The sequence below is a fragment of the Octopus bimaculoides genome, chromosome 3 (genome assembly GCF_046866305.1).
Source record: "Octopus bimaculoides isolate indiv1 chromosome 3, ASM4686630v1, whole genome shotgun sequence".
NCBI classification, from domain to species: domain Eukaryota; kingdom Metazoa; phylum Mollusca; class Cephalopoda; order Octopoda; family Octopodidae; genus Octopus; species Octopus bimaculoides.
Genome location: NC_142930.1, coordinates 136,464,257 through 136,489,256, shown reverse-complemented (window position 1 = coordinate 136,489,256; position 25,000 = coordinate 136,464,257). Strand labels below are relative to the sequence as shown.

Here is a 25,000-nt window from a genome sequence, read left to right as displayed (position 1 = left end):
TACATACACACGTATGTATGTACATACACGTGTGTATGTATATGTACACACACACATGTATGTGTGTATATGTATACATACATACATGTATATATGTATATCTACGCACACACACATACACACACACACACACACACACACACACACAAATACCAATTCACATATATGATGCCGACTCAGAGACTTCACAAAAAGAGACCCGTTACTATAACAACTTAACCAGCACAATAAGTCCATTCCTAGGCCACCATGGACTAAATCGGCAAAACCTCTAGATTAAGAGGGTAAATCAGTCTAAATGCTCACAAACTCAGTAGAGTCAACAACCATCCAACGATCTTTTTCTCCCCTCTCCCTCTCTGTATGTATGTATGTATGTGTGTTTGCATGTCTGTCTGTATGCATGCATGTATGTATGTATGTATGTATGTATGTATCTATCTATCTATCAACCTATCTATAATACATACATACATACACACATATATATATATATATATATATATATATAGGTGAGAGAGTTGGTATGTGAAAGCACGTGGTTGGATGTATAAAAGACAAAATAGAGTGAAAAGCTACAGAAGGCTCGTGTTATATGGTTAAAGGATATATTTAAATTTATTGGCTAAACTGGCAATATGACCATCCCCAAATACAGCAACATATATCTAAATAGTTATGTTAGAAAAATGTTATAAAATTTTCTGTAAAGTAACATTGTTTTTAGAGAAATGACCGGTTTCGTATTTTCTTTTCAAATTCCTCAAATTTCTTTACCTATATTGTGTCATGTCTTCGCTAAGTTGTGAAATATGGTGTTTCAGACAGGGGAAGGTAATCGGAGATTTTTTCGGTATAAAGGAGATAATCAAAATTGTTGGGAATGACTAGGTTTTGTTAGTTTAACATAATGTGGTTTAGAAGGAACAGAATGTTACAAGAATAATACTCTATAGTGAACATATTAAGAAATGCGCAAAGGAATTGCTACCTCAATTTGTAATCTTTCCATTCTATCAATATGCCATTGGAACACCAACACAAGTTAGATTAAATAAGGAAAATTAGATTAAATAAGTGTGACGACGTTTTTCTCGTCTTACATCAGCATGATGTAGGTTCCACAAGACTAATTTGGATGCTTCGATATCAGAGTGACGCACGCAATGACCAGGTAGTTGCAGCCGCCTTTGCCTAATCTTCTCAGGGTTTTAAGAAAGGTGGAGCAGCGGCGGGTCTCTCACTGCCTGGAAAGTTGCAACATTCATTGCAGTGATGTTCGAAGTCTAAGGAGTGAAGTTTTGATAACATACTTTTGTATTCCTCTGTCAATATATGATTTCATGAGTGGAAAGTAGTTTCTCTGTAATTTGAGCGCAGAAGCTGGATATACTCGATGGCGACAAAATATCAGCAATACATCTGTGTCAATATCAATATTAATATCAGCTTTCATCAGTCTGTTTGTCTGTCTGTCTGTCTGTCTGTCAATCTAATCTTATTCTTTCTCCCTCTCCTTCTCTCTCTTCCTCCCTCTCTGAATACATACATACACACATATTTATGTATATATATATGTATATATATACATACGTGCATATATATATATATATATATATATATATATATATATATATTAGATAGATACACCCACTGATACACACATTATGTGGTATTGTTTCAACAAGTAGAGAGTGACTCGATCAGCTACGAGAGAAAAGATAATCTTAAGTAACCACAAATGTTGTAATTACAGCTACGCAGGGTTTCCTGGTCGAAATAATTATTTATTCCGCCATTTAACAAGCTGAGAACAAAACCGTTCGTCAGTTGTCGTTTGAATAACGTTTAAACAGGAGACGCTTGTAAAGAAAACGAAAAGGAAACCCACAAGGGAGATAACCTACGTTACTACAACTGTCAAGCATACGTAAACGAGATGTCAATGGTTTACTAAGTAAGTATCCAATGGTCTACCTTTAAATTCTGACAAGATGTATTTCCTGGGTACCTCTAATTACAAGATATATATATATATATATATATATATATATATATATATATATGGACAAGTTGTCCATAGAAGCAAAAAAAAATTCCAGCGATCTTGGTTGAAACATACGAACCGAAAATCGGGTTGAACCAGAGGACATCCTGATTCCTATATCTGTTGTTAGTTTTATTTGATCGTGTGTGTTGCGCAGGATTGGAACAAGCAGTTGGATTATTATGTCGTGTGTGTCTATGAGTTGTCGTTGGTAGTTCATTGATATGACCAATTCTTCCTGGTTTGTATTCTTTATCTGAGTGAGTTCTCAAACCGTGACGCTGTGGTGGTATACAACGTGTATCACAGTTGGAGGAATTACCAGTGTTGTGTATGCCTGCTTCTTGTATATATTGATTTTTCCACGGTACCCAGCCCTAGCTAGAGTAGTATTATAATAGGTTGCATTTGATTCGAAAATTTTATTATTAGCCGATAATCTAGAAGTTCTTGTAGAAATATTCTTAACTAGTCCCCGTATAATCGAGGATGGATGGTTGGATGCTACGTTAATGTACCTAATATGATAATTTGGTTTATGAAATGGTTCAAATAGTCCAGTATCAAGACAGAAGGTAGCATCAGGAAAATTCATTCTACGATAATCTTTACCTATAGTAATGTCTAGTCCTAAATTTTTGAAAAGTCTAAAGAAATTTTTCCTGTGCCTTTCTAACTGTACTTTGCTACTTCTGCCCAGAAAAAAAGAAGGCGTCATCTCTATATAGACCCCCCTGTTACTTAAATTAGTATAGACAGCAGAGTGCAACATTTTACCAAAAATGAAAATTATAATTGTCACTAAATACGACTAGGGTGTTAGAACACCTACATTGCAATAAATAAAAGTTAGAAGGCTCTAATACTGTAGTTAAAGCACATATTTGTATACTCGACCGTTGCTTTCAGGCGATTACAGTCCCTCTCAGTACGTATGTATACAATTATGTGCTTTAACTACAATATTAGAGCTTTTTAGCTCTTATTTCTAGCAATGTAGGTGTTGTAATTCTTCTCTTCTTCTAGTCAGGTGTCGCACTATGCGATGCTGTGGTCATCACGATGTCTTGCCACCTTCTCCTGTCCTCTGTCCCATGGACAGCTGAGAATAAAGAAAATCCTGTGACTGCGATGTCTTTCAGCCAAGAAGTGGATGGTCTGCCTCTTTTACGTCTGCCGTTCACCTTACCAGTCATAATCGTTCGCTCAAGACAATCCAGGCACATGACGTGGCCAAAGAACCGTAGCTTCTGCTTCATAATGCTTCGCCGAAGCGTCATCTCGCAATCGAGCTTTTCTAGTACCGAGTTGTTCCTCCTTCCTTCTGTCCACCTCACTCTAAGGATTCTGTGGTAATACCACATTTCAAAAGCACTCACTCTTTTCTCGTCTGCCTTCAACATTGTCCACGAATCGCAGCCGTACGTCCACGCAGTCGAAGGCTTTAGAATAATAAGTCATGTATTATTATATATATATAGTTGTCACTAAATTTGACTAGGGTATTACAACACCGTTTCTCTATTGCGACGTACGGTATTGTAATACCCTAGTCAAATTTAGTGACATTTATATATATAATAATATATGAATTATTATTCTAAAGCAATTTTAAGAATAATATTTGTCATTCACTGTTGCTGTCACTCTACTGATAGAGTAAATATATTGTGAAGATCAAATATATTGAAACTTCACACACACACGCACACACACAACATACAAAAACTTATCTATATCTCGATCAAACTGTCCAACATTCTCTCTCTCTCTCTCTCTCTCTCTCTCTCTCTCTCTCTCTCTCTCTCTCTCTCTCTCAGGAAGTGTGTGTGTCGATGTCTGAGTGTGTTTGTGTGTATTTGTGTTTCTCTGTTCGGGTTTGTATGGGTGTACATGATATTAATTGTATATATATATATATATATATATATATATATATATATATATATATATATATATATATATATATATATATATATATATATATATATATAATTGTATATACATATTGTATACACACACGCACTTTATATATGTGTGTATCTGTGTATTCTCGTCCACAGAGATACTTATTCAACATTCTCAGGTTTCAAGAAGGAAAAGCAATTATCTTACTAAGAGTGAAAAAGTGTAAGGTGCTGACGTTAGGTTAATTGAAACTATGAACTGGGCATAAGTTACTGGGAACATTATACCCTATGAAACAATGAAAATGACTGTTCTATACTTTTGTTTTGGTGTGTACTGATATAACATAATGAATAAAAATATAGATATATAAAATATAGTCATATATACACGAATACATATACAATATATACAGGAGCACCATCGTTTCTCCGGTTTCTTTAGTTCTAAAGCCTTGACGGATTAACCTTTGCCAGAGTATTCTTGCTTACACAATAATAGTTTATCAACAGATTTCTAACCATTTACTAATTACTAATTATGTACCAAAACACTACGATCCATGTTTTTCAACAGTTCTATTGTACCTTGGATCGATATGAATTGATATTTATTTTGCAATAATACTGACGCTATCAGTTCGAATATCAATAGTAACCATAATAAAGAGTAACTTTAAACTAACTAAACACGGAATCTTGAAATTTTTGTATCGGAATGAACAAGTAATAATGTGTCGGCATTTACAAATAAATAATGCACGCACACAAGCGATACACACAGCGCCGCCTGTGACCGCACAGTGAACTAGACTGGTGATCATGAGCATTTAAGTGCATCCTCGTATGTCCGGAGAAAAGAAGTGCCCAACAATAAGCTGATAGAAAAACGGTGTATACCTGAATATATATATATCTATATATTAGTGTTTTATATAAGGCTGACAAGTTGAATTAGATTCTTTATCCCTCGGCGACGGAATAATGGGTCACTGAGAAAGATCGATTAAATCTGAACTGAAATCAACCCTGATATGATTCCATCTCGCTTGTCGTTAAGAGGGAGCCTGTTTCCCTTGTCAGTCATTAGAAAAGTGTTCTCACGTGGCTAAGAGTTGTTTTGATTCATATTTCTAGCTATGCTGGTGCTTACTAGCACAATCCGTCACTTTAGTGGCATGTGTACTTGTTGCCCATCGGTTTTAAATTGCGAATAGAATAGCCACCTTAATAATATATATATATATATATATTGAGAGAGAGAGAGAGAGAGAGAGATCTAGTCTCTCTCTCTCTCTCTCTCCTTCTCTCTCTCTCTCTCTTTCTCTTCTCTTCTCTCTCTCTTCTCTCTCTCTCTCTCCTCTCTTCTCTCTCTCTCTCTCTCCTCTCTCTCTCCTCTCTCTCTCTCTCTCTCTCTCTCTCTCTCTATATATATATATATATATATATATATATATATATATATATATAATATATATAAAAACATACATACAGAGTTCCGTAATTACCCACAAGTCAGGATAAAAATGCACTCGTATATTTATCGATAGCGGGATATATTAATCAAAGCTTAGACTATTAGAGCCGTTGCAGTAGTTCTTTCCCAAACGGTTTCACATCGGATACTAAGCTCGGATATTACGCAGCAATGTAACTTCAAGGTTAAATAATACTGGTTGCTCTTCAGAGGTGGTGCGTGTGGAAAATATATTACTATGCTACTTTTTACATATCTGACATCTCTGTAAACACATGTTTTAAATTAACCGTACTGTTATGAAAACTCTGGTTTTAGTAACCAATACGAAACCAATTGGAAACATGGACTGAAATAGTATGCTTATCTATCTATCTATCTATCCCGATGAATGGATGGATGGATGGCTGGATAAATAGAGAAATAGACAGACACTCAGATAGATACATACATACACTATAAATGTGCGTACGCGTCCGTGTGTGTGTGTGTGTGTGTGTGTTTGTGTGCAATGAAATATACATGTGTGCGCGCGCGCGTATGTATGTATGTATGTATGTATGTATGTATGTATGTATGTATGTATGTATGTATATATATATATATATATATATATATATATATATCGGATCATTAATAATATATTTCTCTGTATGTTCTGTTAAGCATACCCAGTGATACACATTAACCAGTTATAGCCTTTTCCAGACTGGAGTACATGTTTTTGCGCATGGCTGAAGATAAAAATTACCGTTTATGCTATTTGAAATTTTTACTTCGTGTATCAATCTTGCGATCTATTCATATAATTTGATTTGTTTTTGTGATATAAGACATCTAAAAATATTTATTGCATAGTGTTTACTCTATCTCGGATATTACGAATATGCAAAAAAACAAAACAAAAACAGCTTTTCAAATTTCACCAAGACCCCCACCCCATCCCAGTTTAAAATTTTGATGCAAATCGAAATCAAATATAGACAAAAAGAATTTGCGTTTTGCTTATGTTTGCCTTAAATTATCGTAAATAATAATTTAATGTAAATTAAATATACACCATTTTATGAAAGAGAAACATTAATGTTTAATAATTGCTGTTATAAAGTTTAATAAGGGGCTCAAAATTCACCACCAGCCCCGCCACACCAATCTTAAATTTTTAGCTTTTTCATCCATTTATTTATTTGTCTGTCTATTCATCCCTATCCGTTTATTCATATCTGTCTGTCTGTCTATATACATATATATATATATATATATATATATATATATATATATATATATACATACATACATCTCTTTATACACATATCTATATGCATATTGAAATTAAAATTTTGAAAACATGGTTTCTTGCATAATCGGAATCTCTGTCATCGAAAACATAGGAATCCGCTGAAAAAAAAATCAAAAAGATCTGTTTTTGTGTAAGTGTGTGCTTGTGGGTGGGTGGGGTGACAGTGCGCCGGGTCCGCCGGATAGGCGGCCTGAACTTTGAAACATTTAATGTTTGGGGGAAGGAGAGGTTATGGAGGGGATTTTAAATTTGGAAAATATGGTTTAAAAAAAAAATTCCGAAAAATGTTTAAAATTTTTATTTGGAGGAGTGGAGTGACATTTGAAAAGGGTTTTTTTTTGCATATTCGTAATCTCCAGCATCTAAAACATAGGAATCTGAAAATAGTTTTTAAAAACATGTATTTTTCAAGGAGAAGTGCGATTCTGCATTAGCCCTGATTTTCCGATATACATAAGACAACGTTTTCTTTTATGTTGAAGTTGATCTGATATGCATTTCATCCACGAAACCCTGGGTTGCTATTTTTCACAAGGGTTTTTGTGGTTTCTTTACATTATATGTTTGTATATGTGTATATATATATATATATATATATATGGCAATTGCTGCTTCGAAGATATTTGTTAGCCATTCAAGGAAAACATAAAAACCATTAGATTCACTTCAACATTTAAATTTAATTTGTGTCAAAATATTTTCGTCGTAGATGCAGATGCAGCATGAAATTTTGTCAGTGAACAGGTCGCGGTTTCAGAGCGACGAAAATATTTTGACACAAATTAAATCTAAATGTCGAAGTCAATCTAATGTGTTTTTGTGTGTTCTTAAATGGCTTACAATCATCTTCCGTGCTGCAATTGCTTTTGTTTCAGCACACAATCTCAGATCAAGTCACTTGCTATGCAAGTACATCTCCGTAATTTAATTTTCATTTATGTTAAAGTTTTCGTTGCTCGACCGGTATCACGGACGAACTTTATCCAGGGCAGACACCAGCTGACAGACCAGATTTAACTGACAGTATTTAATATGAAACTTAGGGATCTCTTGCATGATATTTTAGAGAAGACTGTTATAGAAGAGGTTGCAGGCTACATGTGGACTATAAAATTTCAAAAGCGTGGACTACCCCATTGTCGTATGTTGTTCATATTAAAAAAAGATCCAGAACATTATGATAAATTTGTTTATGCAGAACTTCCAAATCCACAAACACAACCAATTCTGTTTCAACATGTCACCAAAAACATGCTACATGGTCCATGTCGAAGAGATAAACTCAATGCAGTGTATATGGTTGATGAGAAATGTAAAAAACATTTCGCTAAACACTTTCAAGAAAGTACATTACACAGTTATAATAGCTATCCACTTTACCGACGTCGAAATAATGGTTTTACAGTTACAAAGTCTAATGTTGAATTAGATAATCGTTCAGTAGAGCCATATTCCCCTTTCTTTTTAGTCAAATATGGAGGTTGTTGTAATGTAGAGATATGTGCATTTGTAAAATCAGTTAAATATATTAGCAAATATATTCATAAAGGTCATGATCAGGTGACAGTCAATTTTAGTGGACAATGTACGACAAACACACAAAGATGAAATTGAAAATTATGTCAATGGTCGCTATGTATCCTTATCAGAAACAGTCTGGAGGATTTTAGGGTTCAAATTACATGGTTCATAACTTGCAGTCCAACAACTTACAGTTCATTTACCCGAACAACAGTGCATTTACATTAATTACAATTATAATCTTGAACATGTTATCATCAGACATGACAGGTCCACTCTCACTGAATAGATGCGAGTTAACTGGGAATCACCAGCTAACTCATTTGCACGTACATTACAATGTACAGATTTGTCTGCGTTTTACACATGAAATAATAGTAAGAAAATGTAGCATCTCAGAAAAAATAATACATCTATTGGGCGTATCTGCTTTGTTTCACCAAAGGAACAAGAGCGATTCTATTTGAGAGCTTTACTATATCATGTTCCCGGAGCTACATCATTTGAAGATATGAAGACTATTAATGGTGTAGTTCGCAATAGTTACAAAAAGGCTGCAATGAAACTGGGTTTAGTACATGATGACCATGAGTACTATCGGACTATGAAGTTTGCAAATATTTCAGCTACTTTATATCGGATGCGAATACGTTTCTGCTCTACGTTTAATTACTGAATTCTATATATATAATTATGTATATATATATTACACAAATATATAATTCAATGTAAAATACGCTATCTTAAAAATAGCGTGTTCGCACTAGTATATATATATATATATATATATATATATATATATATATATATATATATATATTTATTTCATAAATAATTCGGTGTTTAAATACTTCTTGTGGAATTTATATGATATTTATAAAGAGAAAGGTAATGTTACAGAAAGGTAATCCTACAGATATCAGGGATATCTCTTCACCAGAGACGATATGAGAGAGTTAACTAGAGGGAAATAATAGAGCTCAATATATGGACTTAGTTTGGAAAAGAGTGGATATAGAAAGTATAAAAGGAAATAAAAGTAAAAATATATGTAGGATGGACTGCAAGTGTAACATCCTATAAATCCCACACAGCCTTGGTTTTGTTGTTTTATTTTATTTAACACACACACACACACACACACACACACACACACACACACACACACACACACACACACACACACACACACACACACACACACACACACACACACACACACACACACACACACACACACACACACACACACACACACACACATACATACATACATACATACATACATACATACATACATACATATTAACGGGCCATAAGCGCAAAGCGATGTTTGGTTATGAGCAGAATTTAAGGTAAAGAGGTGTGAAAATTCGAAACATCGATGCCTGAGATTCCCTTGACATGGTGACGCTGAACGAACTGGTTGTTTTCACAGCTTTTTACCATATGAGAGATTTTTTTCTCCACGGTAACTGCAGTGTATTTGCCTTTAGCAGTTGAAATATGTAACAAACGTATTTCAAATAACCTAAATTCTGCGCATACATACATACATAATCTTTCACTTCTTTCCGTAGCTGGACTTCGGCTATGCAGGGCATCACCTCGAAGTGTTTTAGCTGGACAGGTCAACACCAATACTTATTATTTGAAAGTTCGGTACATATTTGATCTCATTAGCCGACCCGTCGCCAAGTTAAGGCTACGTAATACATCCATCCATCCATCCAAATACACACGTACATACATACATATATATATATATATACATACACCAGTGCGCACACACGCACACAGCTCATACATGCACAGATGCGCACGAATAAATGATTATATATTTATCGAAGTGTTTTTTGTGTAGGTTACAACTCAGTAAATTATTGTTGTCTTAATACATTTCCTTACCTCATCAATGGTAAAAATGAATGCATAGGAAAACAATTACAATTAACAGAAATTGACATGTAAAGCAAAAACGGGTAAGGGACTCTGTTTTGGAAAAAATAAATACCGGGAGAGAAGGAAAGAAGAGGAAGAAAAAGAAAAAATGTACAGGGTCGATATTTCGGGGTACAGAGATGGGAAAATATTCAGAGGATATAGTTCAGCCAAATATGCTATAGATTAAACTAATATAACTGCCTATAATGCTTTGGCTGTCAGCTATTTGGAAATGAAAGCGATGATGGACGAGAGATGAAGAAAATTGTTAACGATAATTTTCAAAAATTACGTATTTGGATAATGGTTTGTAGCAGCAAAAAATATAGCGCTTATCAAAATCAAAGATCGTAGAATAAACAATGGCAATACGGTTTGATGAAATAGTAAAAGAAGAATTTATATTTATGAAGGAGAGAAGCGTAGTTTATAGAATAATAGAGTCAAAATTATTTAGTGTCTGATAGAAAAAACTGTTGGATAAAAATTTACCAGGCAATCGCAGACAATTTATTTTGCTCCATATTTTAATCAGGAGGGAAGGTAGAGTTCACCACACTTAACAGGGCCTCTGTAACTGGTTGGAGGAGGAAGGCATCCCAATAACGAAGACCAAGCTCGAAATCTGTAACTGAGTGTGCTTCATTAAAGACATTCATGTGTTATGTGTGGGTGTTGAACCGGCGACAGATCGAGTTTGTTATCGAATTAGACCATAGCTGGATTTTAACTCAGAATGCAAAGAGACGGTACAAATACCGCAACAAATTTGTACAGCTCTGCTAAACTATCGCTCTTTGTGGGTACATTTTTGTATTTTCGATCTTGAAAGATAAAAGCAAAGATGACCCCAGTGAAATTTGTTGTTAGAGCGCAGAGTGTCAGAACAAATCTACCAGGCATTCAGTCAAGCGCCTAATGATCTAAATATTCTGCCAATCAACCATATATGTTGTGAGAGCAAGACCATTATACTTTGTTATTCCTTTTAACTAGGTTATCACAAGTAGTCTATGCAAGACTTGGTTGCTTCACATGAATGCAAGGTGACGTAATATGTTACAGATTTTTGATTCGACACCAGAATCATGTTTTCCTTCAACTATTAGGCTGTTCCGAAAATAATAGCCCTTTCAGAAGCATAATTTTATTCTGAAAAAATTTACAATAGAAGCGTTTTGATTAGTCAAAGTATGAGCCGTGATCATCTATGCATCTCTGCTATCGATCATCGAGATTATTTATGCCTCGTTAATAAAATCTTATTGGCTGTGATGCTAAGAAATCTTTGAAAGCTGATTCCACCTCTAGTTTGGATCTGAAAGTTTTATCACTTAAAAACGTGTTTAAATGCTTTAAAAATGGTCGTCAGTGGGTGAAAGATCAGGAGAAAATGGAGGATGTAGTAAAGTCTTGTATCCCCATCTGTGAGTTTTTGCAGCGTCATTCTTGCAACATGTGGCTTTGCATTATCGTGGAGCAGAATTGGCTCACGCCGATTCATCAATGTAGGGCTCATTTTTTTGCAAGTGAGCATGTATTTCAGCTTGTTGATTGCAGTAAACATCTGCTGTAATGCTCTGATTGGGTTCCAGAAAGCTGTAATGGACAACACCAACCGCAGACCACTAGACAGTCACCATAATCTTTTGCTGATGCAGCTATGGCTTTGGGAAATGTTTCGGGGACTCATCACGATCAAGCCATTGACCTGATCGTTTACGGTTATCATAAAGGGTCCACTATTCCTCACAAGTGACTATTCGGTCAAGAAAAGGATCATTGGTGTTTCGCAGAAAGAGCATCGAGCGCACTTCAAAACGCCGAACATTTTGACTTTCATTGAGCTTTATGCGGTACCTATTTATCCAAGTTTTTTTTTTCCAATGCCCGCTGGTCATTTTGTTAATATTCAGTAGTTTATTAAAGTGGCCAGCAGGTAGCGTCGTCATTGCGCCGAGCAAACTGGTAAGCGGCATTTCGTCTATTTTTACGCTTTCAGTTCAAATTCCACCGAAGTCGACTTTGCTATTCATCCTTTTGGGGTTGATAAAATAAGTACCAGTTGATCACTAGAACCAGCGTAATTGACTGACCCCCTTCTCGAAATTGTTGGTCTTGTGGGAACATTTGGAATTAATATTCGGTAGTTTATTGTTCTCAGTATTACAAGCTGTGTAATAAAGTACTTCACACAATACTTTAATTAAATTTAATTATCACAAAACTTGCAGTTACTACTCCTTAACTCTTAAGCATTCGGATTACTCTTGTCAAAAGTAATACATTTTCGCATCGTTTTAAATTGATTGTAACTTCAGGGTTTTGATGATGTTACTGCATATTGTGGGGTAGGTGCGAGATGCCAGAACTGATTGGTTTGAACATAAAACAGAATATTTTGGCATGATATGGTCAGTTTAAATTCTAAATGGTTAATTGTTAATGATAGTCTTCTTGTGTTGTAGAAAAAACTTTCATCGTAACCCTACAGCTTTTTCAATCTGACAAGGAATGGTCTTATTTTATTTTTGTTAACTGGGTATTTCAATGTTATAAGCATTTATACAATCACATTAGTATTTGCCTAAATGGTTAAGCTATTCTTTCATCTAGGTTAATTTGATAATATTTCCTATCTTTACTTGATTGGTGCTAACCAGTGTAAATTTTTAACCACTGGAAATAAATCGTTACTTTACAATAATATTCTTTCAAATTCAATTACATTTCCTTTCTTAAAGTCTGCTCTTTTTCTTCACAGAAAGTTGGTAATTTTATCATGCAGATAGTTATTATTTGAATTTCCCGAGGTTTCACTTGGGAGAATGCACCGGCTGCCACTCACAGAAGACAAAATCGCGCATCTCTCATCCTCTCTCTACCACCTCTCTCTCTATGTGTATATATATATATATATATATATATGTGTGTGTGTGTGTGTGTGTGTATATATGTATATATACATATATATGTGTATGTATATATATATGTGTGTGTGTATGTATATATATGTGTGTGTGTATGTATATATATATATGTGTGTGTGTGTGTATGTATATATATATGTGTGTGTGCGTATGTATATATACATATATATGTGTGCGTATGTACATATACATATATATGTGTATGTATATATATAGATATATGTGTATGTATATATGTGTGTATGTGTGTATATGTATGTATGTATGTATGTATGTATGTATATATATATTGCACACGCCATCTGCCAACATTACAGCTGTTGTGTATTTGAACTTATTCTTACGTGTGCATTCTGCAGATAAACAAGTACATCGTTTTCACGCATAATGCAAATAAGTCGTGGACTGGTGATATGATAAATCTCTGATCCTGTTTGGATACGTGATGTTAATAAGCCCCCAAAATGGCGAAACATCGATGTCCATCACTCTTGGATGGGGTTTGAGGTGAGTTATCTCGTCTGTCTATGATATTCCGGTGTATTAACAACCGGAGCTTTGTGAGAGTATACTCTACCACGTCATTCGCCATACCCGAGTATTCTGTACCACGCCATACCCAAATATACAAAGCATATACCTTAAAGTAAATGTGATTGATAATATATATATATATATATATGTTTCATATAATAGGATAAAGTCTTTGTAAGAATTTATCAAGTAGTTAGCGTGAAAAAACCTCATAAGGGAAAAATCCATCATTTATTCCCTATAAATATATTTATCAATTTATATAAGGGCATTACTATACATGAATGCCTCACCCTCGCATTCGGTAAAAATGTGTTTATTATGGTAGTTTGACTTTTAGAGTCCCTCTTAGTGTGAGGCATTCATGTATAGCAATGCCCTTATATAAATTTTTATTATATATATATATATATATATATATATATATATATATATAAACAAATAGTAAATGAGTATATGCATATACACGTACAGGTATGTGAATACCGACATCCACCTGTATGTATAGGTGCATATCTGGGTACAGGACATTGCAAACAAAACGTAGACGAGAAAACACACAAGCCACATAGAGAACATTCTACTTCATCAGCTACCCCCGTTTTAACACCGGCATTTCGAAGAGCTGGGCAGGACGCATCGTTAAAACGGCTCTTCCCATGGACCGCAAATTAAATTTGTATACACAAATTAAATCTTGCCATGGAGGAATGTAGTGGCGGACAAAAAACAAGACAGGAAAACAAACAGAAAAGGCTTTACGGCCAGACGAGAAAAATTATGTGTGTGTGAACGCTGTGAGGCACGAACTTGAAAGTAGGGACGAAGTTGTTCGCGTGTTTGCTCGGCGATAGCCAAGGAAGAAAAGGATTATTGACCGGAAGCATGTGACTATGCCGGTGTAAGGGGAAGAGAGAGAGAATGGTAGAGGGAGAAACAAAGGTAGGAAGTAGAAGAATAGGTGAGCAACGAAAGGAAAAGAGAAAGAGAGAAAGTACGAGGGGGAAAAAGAGATACGTAGTAGTAAAGAGGAAGAACGAGAGGGGGAAAATGATAGAGGAAGAGAAAGAGAAAGAGATAGAGTAGCGGCGCAGGAGTGGCTGTGTGGTAAGTAGCTTGCTTACCAACCACATGGTTCCGGGTTCAGTCCCACTGCGTGGCACTTTGGGCAAGTGTCTTCTACTATAGCCTCGGGCCGACCAAAGCCTTGAGTGGATTTGGTAGACGGAAACTGAAAGAAGCCCGTCGTATATATGTATATATATGTATGTGTGTTTGTGTGTCTGCATTTGTCCCCCCACCATCGCTTGACAACCGATGCTGGTGTGTTTACGTCCCCGTAACTTAGCGATTCGGCAAAAAGAGACCGATAGAATAAGTACTAGGCTTACAAAGAATAGGTCCTGGGGTCGATTTCCTCGACTAAAGGCGGTACTCCAGCATGGTCGCAGTCAAATGACTGAAACAAGTAAAAGAGTAAAAGAGTACATGTTAACTGGTTGCTGCATTGCAAATGGGAATACTTAATTCTAAAAGAGTTACTCTGATTCTAAAGCTTACTTGTTTATTGTTATATCTAATCATCGTATAGCTGATTAAATTTCAATTTTTAAAATTTCTATTGAAATACATTTCTTTTATTAGCCACACAGGGCTCAACGAAGATGGGACAAATACAATGTAGAGCTTTTCTTTTTGGGAGGGGGAAGGAAGGAAAAAAAAAAAAAAAAAAAAAAAAATTGGTGGTGTCGATCAAAAGGGATCGTAGGAAGGGAAAAAGGGGCAGTTCGATCAAAAGGGATCGAAAAAAAAGAAAAAGAAAGGCCGATCAATAGGGATCGTGTATCACACAGTAATGTTCTCGTGTAAAAAGAGGGGAGGACAGTTTAGGTTTAGCCGTGGAAGGAAAAGCCCACGGAAAAGACCACGGTAACCTTGGTCAATATTCTCATTGAAGAAACTATAACAGTAAGTGACTCTCTTTTGCCTTTTTGTTTTATTTTTTTTTTCTTGTTCATAGGGTTATGCTCAAGATGGCTCCGTCGTTCACACGTGCCATCCTTGCTACATTCACCCATCTTTTTTTGAAGCATTCACTAGACAAGACTTCCCTTTCTACTCTCAACTTCCTCTTCAGGTGATACTTGAAGAAGTTGATGAGAGATTGCCCAGAGAGGAAAGTCTTTGTCTCTAGACCTTTCAGACGCGTCCACCATACACATTCTTTCGCCATAGCCACAAGTACGATGAAAATAGCTCTTCCTTCCCGTTTAAAGGAAGGAGGCGCGACAATATTCACGATAGACTCGGCTGATAGACCGACTCGTCCCACACGCGATAGCAGTTGTTCGACGTAAGCCCACAGCTCGGAAATGGTGGGACACTGTACGAGTGCGTGCAGAACGGTTTCGTCGCTCTGCCGGCATCTCGGACAGGTCGGCCCCGTGTTTCTCGAGCCATGCCTGTAGAGCTTATCCCGAACGGGTAGTGCTTCTCGATAGCACTGCCAGGCCAGGGATCTCTGGAAGTTGTCCATAGGTCCCGGCCCGAAGGTCGTCTTAAACAGGCGGATCAGGTATTCCTCGTCGACGCCCAGGTTCGCCCCGAGATCGTCGTCGTCGTACCTTCCCTCCACTAATCCACTATAGAATGCGTTAGTTGTGATGCAGTCGCTCAAGGTTGACCCGGGTTGTTGGAGTTGCCGAAGAGCAGCGCGACACTCGCGGTGCCATTCGCCCTTCCTCGGCCTCTTCTTGATCCATGACTGCAGTTCGGTCATGGAGACGAGCTGCGGGAAAGCGCGCCGCACAAACGGTGACCACACCTGTTCACCGCTGTCTACGTAGAGCCGGAGATGTCGCAGTCTCAGCGCGTGTCTGCGCATCATCAACCACGGCATGCCCAGTCCTCCTTTTAACGGGTGTTGGCAGCAAACGGATCGCCTAACCATCGGAACGCTTCCTTTCCACAAGAAGCGGAAGAGGATGCGCTCCAGTTTGGTGATGGTAGGGTCGGGACAAGGAACGACGGTCAGGCGGTAGTAGATGACGGACGCGATGTACGTGTTCGCCACCTCCGCCCGACCTTTCAGGGAAAGCTTCCTCTCGGCCCATTGCCGGGCTAGAGTGGCCACCCTTCTCGTTATCTCGTCCCAGTTCTTCTCCGTTTGGAGGTCTGGACCAAACCAGACCCCGAGCATCTCAACCGGACCGTCAGTCCAACGTCCCACGACGGAGGCGCTACTTGACGGCATGGGGTTGCTTCTCCACGTGCCGAGCCGCAAGCCCACTGACTTATCCCGGTTGATTTTCGCTCCCGTTACCGCTTCGTAGTCTCTCAGTGTCTCGCCGACAAGCTCGATGTGCTTTTGGCTAGACACTATGACGGTGACGTCGTCCGCGTATGCCGACACGCACCTCCCGCATCCCAACTCTCGCGGGATGCCCCTCAGCGTCGCCAGCTTCCGCAGTAGTCGCTCGAGAGTCAACACGTACAGAAGCGACGAGAGGGGGCATCCCTGACGGACCGAACGTACAATGTCGAAGGGTCTTGATAGATGCCCATTGACGCGAACTACCGAACGGATGCCTCTGTACAAGGCAGCCATCCAGCCGCGGAAAATGGACCGAAGCCGGCTGCTATGAGGACAGCCTCCAAGTATTGATGGTCTACCCTATCGAAAGCTTTCGATTGATCTAAATTGATCAGGGCCCCACCCATGCCAGGTTCCTTAACTACCCTCTCTATGATGTAGCGCATCAGATGGAGGTTGTCATGGATGCTCCTGCCCGGCACCGCGCACGTTTGCGCCTTGCCGATCAGTTTCTCGATGACAAGCGCCAACCGCTTGGCTAACACCTTGGCCAAAATTTTCAAGTCTGCATTGAGCAGAGTGATGGGCCTAAAGTTATCTATGACGTTCCCCTTGTTTGGATCTTTCTTCAGCAGCGTTACGGCTCCTCGACTCACAAAACCGGGAATGCTCCCGTTTTGCTGCCAGTTGCAGTACACCGCCACCAAGACGTCTCCAAACAAGTCTGGCTTACAGTTGTAAAGCTCGTAGGGCAGACCATCCAAACCCGGAGATTTGTCCCTCGAGCATCCCGCCATCGCGTCCCTCACTTCCGCCGCCGTGATGGCACCTTCGCAGCACTCCGCCTCTCTTGCCGAGAGTCGTGGCAGGCTGTGCAGGTAGGCACTGAAGTCCACCCTGCGTTCTCGCTCGCCATTCGTCCCAAACAGTCGAGCAAAGTGCCGCTGAAAGGCCTCACACATTTTGCTTGGCTCGAGCAGTTCGCGCCCCTGTTCGTCCACCAGAGACCGAATGGTGGCTTTGTTGCCCTGTTGCGCCTCCGCCACCCGGGCCTCTCGTGCGGCTCCAACACCTTCGTTTCTTAGAGCACGCATCCTAGCCCTGACAACGCACCCTTCGTGTTTGGCGTTGAAGTGTTGGTCAAGGGCCAACCTCGCCGCCAAAACGTCGGATGCGATGCCACTTCTAATTGCCTCTTCTAGCTTCTTAACTAGTTCACCCTCTACTCTGTTTCTGTCTATGGCTAGTGCTTTGCTATACCTAACCGCTTCTGCTTTTATTGCTCTCTTGAGGGCAAACCACCATTTGTTATTGATGATGGCTCCTGTCAAAGCCCTCTTTACTAACGTGCTAATCCGGTCTCTGAAAACTGGTCTCGACGGGAAAGACGCGTTTAGTTTCCAGTAACCGGAGCCCTGCCTATGTGTCTTATCTAAGTCTAGCGTACACGTCACAAGTTTGTGATCCGTGTAGCTGACTATGTGAAATTGTGGACACCCTATGCTATCTCTATCTACTCTCCTACACAGTATTCTATCTAGATACGATCTCGACGACCCGATGCGGTTTGTCCATGTCCACATTGGCGCATTCGGGTAATCGAGTCGGTACCTGTCAGACAGTTGAAAGCGTCTGAGCAGGTCTTTGAGGCATTTGCATCCCCGTCTATTCCTATCTCTGCCCACATAGTCTAGATGCGTGTCCAAGGTAGCATTCCAATCCCCCACTAAAAGTAAAGGACGAGACGTTCCTAGGAATACTTCTAGACGTCGGAAGAAATCCGGCCTACCTGTTAAAGGTGGTGCGTATACTGATATGAGTCGAAAAGCACACCCATCGCTGCCATCGACATCCAGAACAACCAATCTACCCTCCGGGTCTATGAATACTGTCTTTACTTCGAGATCCAGACTCTTGCGAAAGAGTACCGCCGTGCCACTACCGCCCATTCTCGGCAGACAGGGAGAAAAATAAATGTTAAACTGTCTGCCAAACATGGACGATAGGGCCCGCGGATCATGGAGTCTGGTCTCGCTTATGGTTATGATTTCTAGTTTATGTGACTTTATGTCATTTAGGAGGTACCCTTGTTTCCAAGGGGACCCCAAGCCACGCGCATTTACACAACCAATCTTGAGCATCATTTTGATTTGAGTGTTAAAGTTTTATAAAGAGAGTCACTTACCGTTTGAGAGTTTTTGTGTCTCCTCCTTCGGGTTTTCTTCGAGGAGATCACTATATAGTTTTTTCGCCAGGTATTTTTGGCATTTGCCAACTGCCTTTGGAAAAATAGATTTTAGTGTGTGGTGCAGGGTTGGTGTTATGTGTAGTATTTTGATGTGTTCTGGCGGTGTTGTGTATGGGTGGTTGCTGGTTTTTATGTCTTCGTTTGTTATGTTTGTTTTTGTGTTGATGTATTCCATCAACTCTGAGTTTTTTGTGTTGATGGCAGTGAGCATTGTGTGTGTAATTGCTTTTGGGGTTTTGTTGCTTGTGTTGTAGTTGTGTGTGCTTGTGTTGGTGTCTGGAGTGTTTTCGGGAGTTGTGTATCTCCCTGCTTTGTTTGTGTTTGCTTTTCTTTTCTTGCTCCTCTTCCTCCTTCCTTTCTGGGCTATTTGCCATTCCTCATTACTTTCATCTTCCGACGAAGGTTCTGAGGAATCTGAAGGGGGTAGGGGCAAATTGTGAGCGTCTGTGTGTGCTTGTGTGAGTGGTTGTGTTGCTGTTTTTGTTGGTGCTGATGGCTTGTTATTTGTGTGAGGTGTGTGTGATGTGGGGGAAGGGGAAACAGTCTTGGAATTTTCTTTCTTTTCCCCTGCTTCCTCACTTGTTGTTTTTGCAGATGCTGTTGTCTTCTCAGTTGCCAGTGTTGCTTGTGCTTCTCTTGTTTTGATTGTTGATGGTGGTGTTGGTAGTAGGGTTTTTTCCGGGTTTTGGTGGTTGCCCTTGTTGCTTTTTTTGGTTGGCGGCGGTTGGGCAACTGTCCTTGAGGTGTGCCTCGCTGCCGCATACATAACAACGTGGCCGCCTTCCTTCCACCACTACATATAACTTGTGGTCCTTTGCCAGTTGGATGTGTGTGGGGATCTTTTGGCACTCCTCTTCAGTGATGTGGAGGAGGACTTGGATTTTTTTCCCCCTTCCCAGTTTTTCTCCTCTGCAGTAGCAATTTCTAATATATTTGCCTCCTCCATTTCGAGGCATATAGAACCTACTATCCACTGTGTTTCCACTTGTGAAGGGACATTCTTTACTGTCACCTTCGTCACTCTCTGTCCAAGATAACTCGGTATCATCACCAAGTCATCTGTGTGGAGAGAGAGTGTTGAAAATTCCTTCGCTAACTGTTCGCTCTTAAAGCGTACTAGGACCGTGGCAAATTTTCGTCCCCAAGTAACATGACTTTGAAAGGGCCATATCGGTTTGAGACAAATCTCAATTTTTTGGGTGGAGAAATTCTCCGGTCGCTTCGTTTTCTTGTTGATAAGTCTGTATGATATGTGCTTCTTGTTTGTATTTTCAATAATTGCTTTTGGTATGTGTATTTGTACAGTGTCACCTTCTTTCGTGAGAAGGGATTTTGTGTCATTGATTTGTTTTTGGGTGAATGTTAATATTGTTCTTTTTTCTTTCGTTGCATCGGCAAAATTTGTTTTTGTGATGCTGGCAGATATGTTGTTTGTGGCGTTTGTGGTGTTGTTTATCTTGTTCGTCTTGTAGTTGTTGAAATTTATCTCAAACGTATAATTGTGGATTTCAAAGCGAATAATGTTATCAATAAGGATAAACTGAAATCCCATCTACAATCATAGATTGTTTATGAAAGTAACGATTTAATAAACTAAATATTCGGATCTCGAAGGAGTTCATATGTGTTATATGATTATTACTGATATATCGGCCGGATTACTTCAAAATACTTCTCCGTTTTCTAGTCGTCCCTAATAAATTTCACCAATGTATAATGAAAACTGATCAATTTATATGCTACAATTGAGATGAGATTGTCGGTACGAGGTTGCAAATTCAGATATAATTTTATTGATAATGTGATACGTGACTAAATTAACACGTTTATACCTCATCAAAAAGTAAACTGAACCTGTCTTCCCGGTGAAAATCCATCGCACGATAAATTTGCGCAAAAAGCGTTGAACAAATACTTGGTGATGAAATGACCTCGACCATGATGTTTATGATATTTCTATGGCGGATTTCAGCGAGGTCGACTTTGCCTTTCATATATTCGGAGTCGATGAAATTAGTACCAGTTGAGTCTTGTAATCGATTAGACTCTCTTCCCCAGAAGAACTCAAGGTTTGTGTCATTAGAAGAATAGTTTTAAATGGTATTTCTTTAATTTCATCGAATTATGTTCAAAATAATAAATATGAAGTTACTGGGACAATGATACAAATAAAGATTCCTAATCGAGAACTGTGCTGGTGCTACATATATAGATGTTTTTGAGTGCATCCAAATGTCACTCAATCGATTTGTTTGAAGTCATATACTCTGCAAACATAACCCACAAACCTGTTTGTTTGTTTGTTTGTTTGTTTGTTTGTTTCTTTCTTTCTTTTTCTCCCCCCTCTCTCTCTCTTTGCATTTTCTGTCAATCTACAGTAACCTACGCTTTTTGGAGTTTGTTTGTTGCCTACAACTTTTATTCAAAACTCCCAACTCACTCACCCTTACGTGCATTACATCCACTGTCCCATGTTCTGTACTAACAACTACACCCATTTCTTCCTCCCGTAACGCTATGATCTTACCTGAAATTCTTTTCCCCGTGAGCTTACTTTTCCTTCAGCCATCGACTCCAACCTTTCAAGAGAAAAATTAACTGTGTCTATCTTACTGTCCTGTGAAAATGCCCTAGGTATAACTCCTTTGTTCCAGACCGAATCGATAAGAATAGTAGGGAGCAGGTCTAAAACTCTCCTAAGTTTAGTTATATTGCTTAAAATGCTTTCTTTTATTTCTATTTTGCTTGAACTCCATTTATCTATTGGGATAATTACTCATGAAATTATTTTCATCATGTAAATTTTAATACATTTTGCATAATGTGACAGGTTTAAATTTATCATCTAAGTTTAAATTTCAACTTAAAATATTGAAGTATGAAAGCAAGAGCTGTATACTATTTCATATGAGAATAATTTCATTCAATGTAGAATAATTCCATTCAAAATGGGAATATTAAAAATGAGAATAAAAAATACAGTATTTTTGCTTTAATTATTTATGTATCACTAATAAACATATTTTTGCGTTATATCGTTCCATCATTGACAATTAATTCATTAAGTTTATATATTATTTCCAAAATGCATATTACATTGTACATAATATGCTTTTGGGAAATATTATTAAAATGTTCATGGTTTACATGGTATAAATAAGTTGCATAAATTCCATTAATCTGATAAATGTTTATTGGCAACTGACGTTGATGAAACTGTCTGGTATTTATTCATTTTAAGTCAATGTCCTCTGCTTCTATATTATCTGTCTTCGGTAAAAAAAAAAAAAACATGCAAAAGTATATCACCGAGAAAGGGGCATTAGATATACATATCTATATGTATATGTTTATCTTTAGAAAAATTAATTTATTCGAAAAAAATACTCTAAAACAAATGTAAATTTTTTATCTTTTGGTATTTCAGAGAAGAATCTAACTTACATAAATCGAAAGCATTTAGAAAAATTATTAAAGAAACAAATAATTTTATATTGTTTAAGATATTGGTTTTCTTAATGTACACTGTCTCATTCGTTCTTTAAAATTATTTTTCGATTCCGTTTTGTAGTTGTACGATTCTCGACATGCAATTCGAAAAGGAATTTTGGTCCCAAGCAGCAAATGTGCGATGCTGCTTATAAAGACACCAAACTGGATTCAATTACTATACATCCATCAATGCCAGGCGTTCAAGTTTGGACTGTTCCCAGAACTGGAGAATACAGGTAAACGAAAAAAAAATGTTTAAGCAAATAATGCATATTAGAGTATTTCAGCTATCTCCTTTAAGTCAGAATGATTTCCATAAACTATTACTGCTCGATATTGCAAAGAGCCAATTTATCGCCGTCAATGCGATATGGTCAGTGCTATTCCTTTAATACTACAGTACTTTCAGAAACAGACTTTTAAGTAGTAGTATTTTACAAATTGTAACCATTGCTCTGAATGCTTGATGCACTGAAATTAAATATTCATAGTATTTACTTACAGAAAAGTATATTGAGTGTAAATGCTTTAAATATGAACTTACTGTAGTGCACACAACAACAGTAATTTTCTGAAGCAATAATGACTAAAAATATGCGGTATTCTTCATAGCATTGTCATTAATTTCATGGTTAAGATATTTGTATATTAGTGAGTAATCCAAATGTAAAGATTAATATTGTGTTTTTGAGCAAGCGTTCATTTCTACTACTTGCGTCTTGTCTTTCTTGATATTAAATTTTATTCCATCTTGGAATGATTCCTGACAGCCTGGTGACTCATCAAATAAAATTCTTATCTTAACCGCTTAACACTGTAGAATGAAAGCATTACATCTGACTTTAAAGTCTTAATGGGGTAGGTATTTACACTTTCTAGGATTACACGACTCCTACAAAGTGATGCAAATACATATATAGAATTAGTTGTATCTTGGGAGAGTCATTATGTCAATAACAATCACAAGCACTAGTTTCTATTTCACTTCTTTTATAATTATTAGTCAAATCGTTAACACTTAGGTGACTTAATCGAGACAAATCTGAACCAGATCTAGATTAGAGAGCACGTGTCATTGACGAGGTCGCGAATAGCACTGAAAGGATTCACCAAGCTGACTGACTGACCTAACAATTAATCAAGCAATTGATTACTTAATTGCTTAAATAGATAACGAATTGACTGAATATAATTTTAAAATTTAATATAACTACTGCATGTGTTTATTAATGGAATAATGACGTCCCGACACCCATATACAATAAAATCTGTTTCTGCACACGTGCTCAGATCAGGAATCTTGCAAACTAAATACAAAAACGAAATATGCAGTAGAACCTTAGCATCTGTTTCTGTTTAAAACATGTGTACGTGTATTATTATGTTTTTCATGAGATGGACAACTTAGACAGTTTTCTTAATTCAAACACGCCTTAAATGAATAAATTGGTTTGTTGATGCCAAAGTCATAGAACAGCAAAGCCATCTAATGAAGTACCACTTCCTCTAGGTCGGATATAACTTAAGGCTCACAGAAAACAGATGGAACGTGCAACTGTTGAGTGCTATCCAAACGATTGGAAGAGACCTTCAAGACGATAGGATAGGGATATAGTCAAACAATTAGGACCTAATTTGTGGAAGTGGATGATGCAATGAAGCGAAGACTGTAATCTCATTGAGACAACCGATACATAAGGACATTTAATAGTCTGATAGCTAGAGCGAGAGAGTGATAGAGCGATGTATAACTGAAAACATATTGTGGAAATATTCGTTTTACTTGCTAAGGTTGTATTTGCTTAATGGTACAAATACTTTCTTCACGCTCTTAATTTGATGGTCTTTTGTTATTATTATTGACGTGTCTCTTCTTTCCTTACTCAATTTATGTCATCATTTGGTTGACATGGGCTTGCTGTTTCTCCCCCAAGATCACCGCTTCATCTCTTCCGTTTTTCGCTAGTGTCTGTCTTTTTGATCATGAGGCATTGCGCTTTCTGAAGTCTGCATTTCCAACCCAGTTGAATAAAACAAATTCGTACAAAGATACATGTTCAAGTACATTTGAACGTGGGAAATGGCTTTATTCTGAAAAAACAGTCCAGTGAGAAAAGATTTCCCTCTGTACATATGTGGAGACACGGACTGTTTATGACATCATTGGATCATTAGATTCATGTGTCTGTTTTCTTGTACTTCGTCAGGTATGAACATAAAATCTGTCTGCTTAGATCAGCTGATCTCTCATTTTCTGTTTATGAAGATAGTGTATATTGAGCTAATA

At 37.8% G+C, this 25,000-nt stretch overlaps 1 protein-coding gene across 2 annotated transcripts in view; it reads left to right on the top strand.

Annotated features, from left to right (window-relative positions):
- LOC106872480 (leukocyte tyrosine kinase receptor) overlaps positions 1–25,000 on the top strand; it is a 466,463-nt gene that overhangs the window by 221,011 nt on the left and 220,452 nt on the right. For both annotated transcript variants that reach the window (XM_089349709.1, XM_089349710.1), the window contains exon 4: positions 22,793–22,949. In XM_089349709.1, coding sequence (XP_089205835.1) covers positions 22,793–22,949 — 157 coding nt within the window. The remainder of the gene's footprint in view (positions 1–22,792; positions 22,950–25,000) is intronic.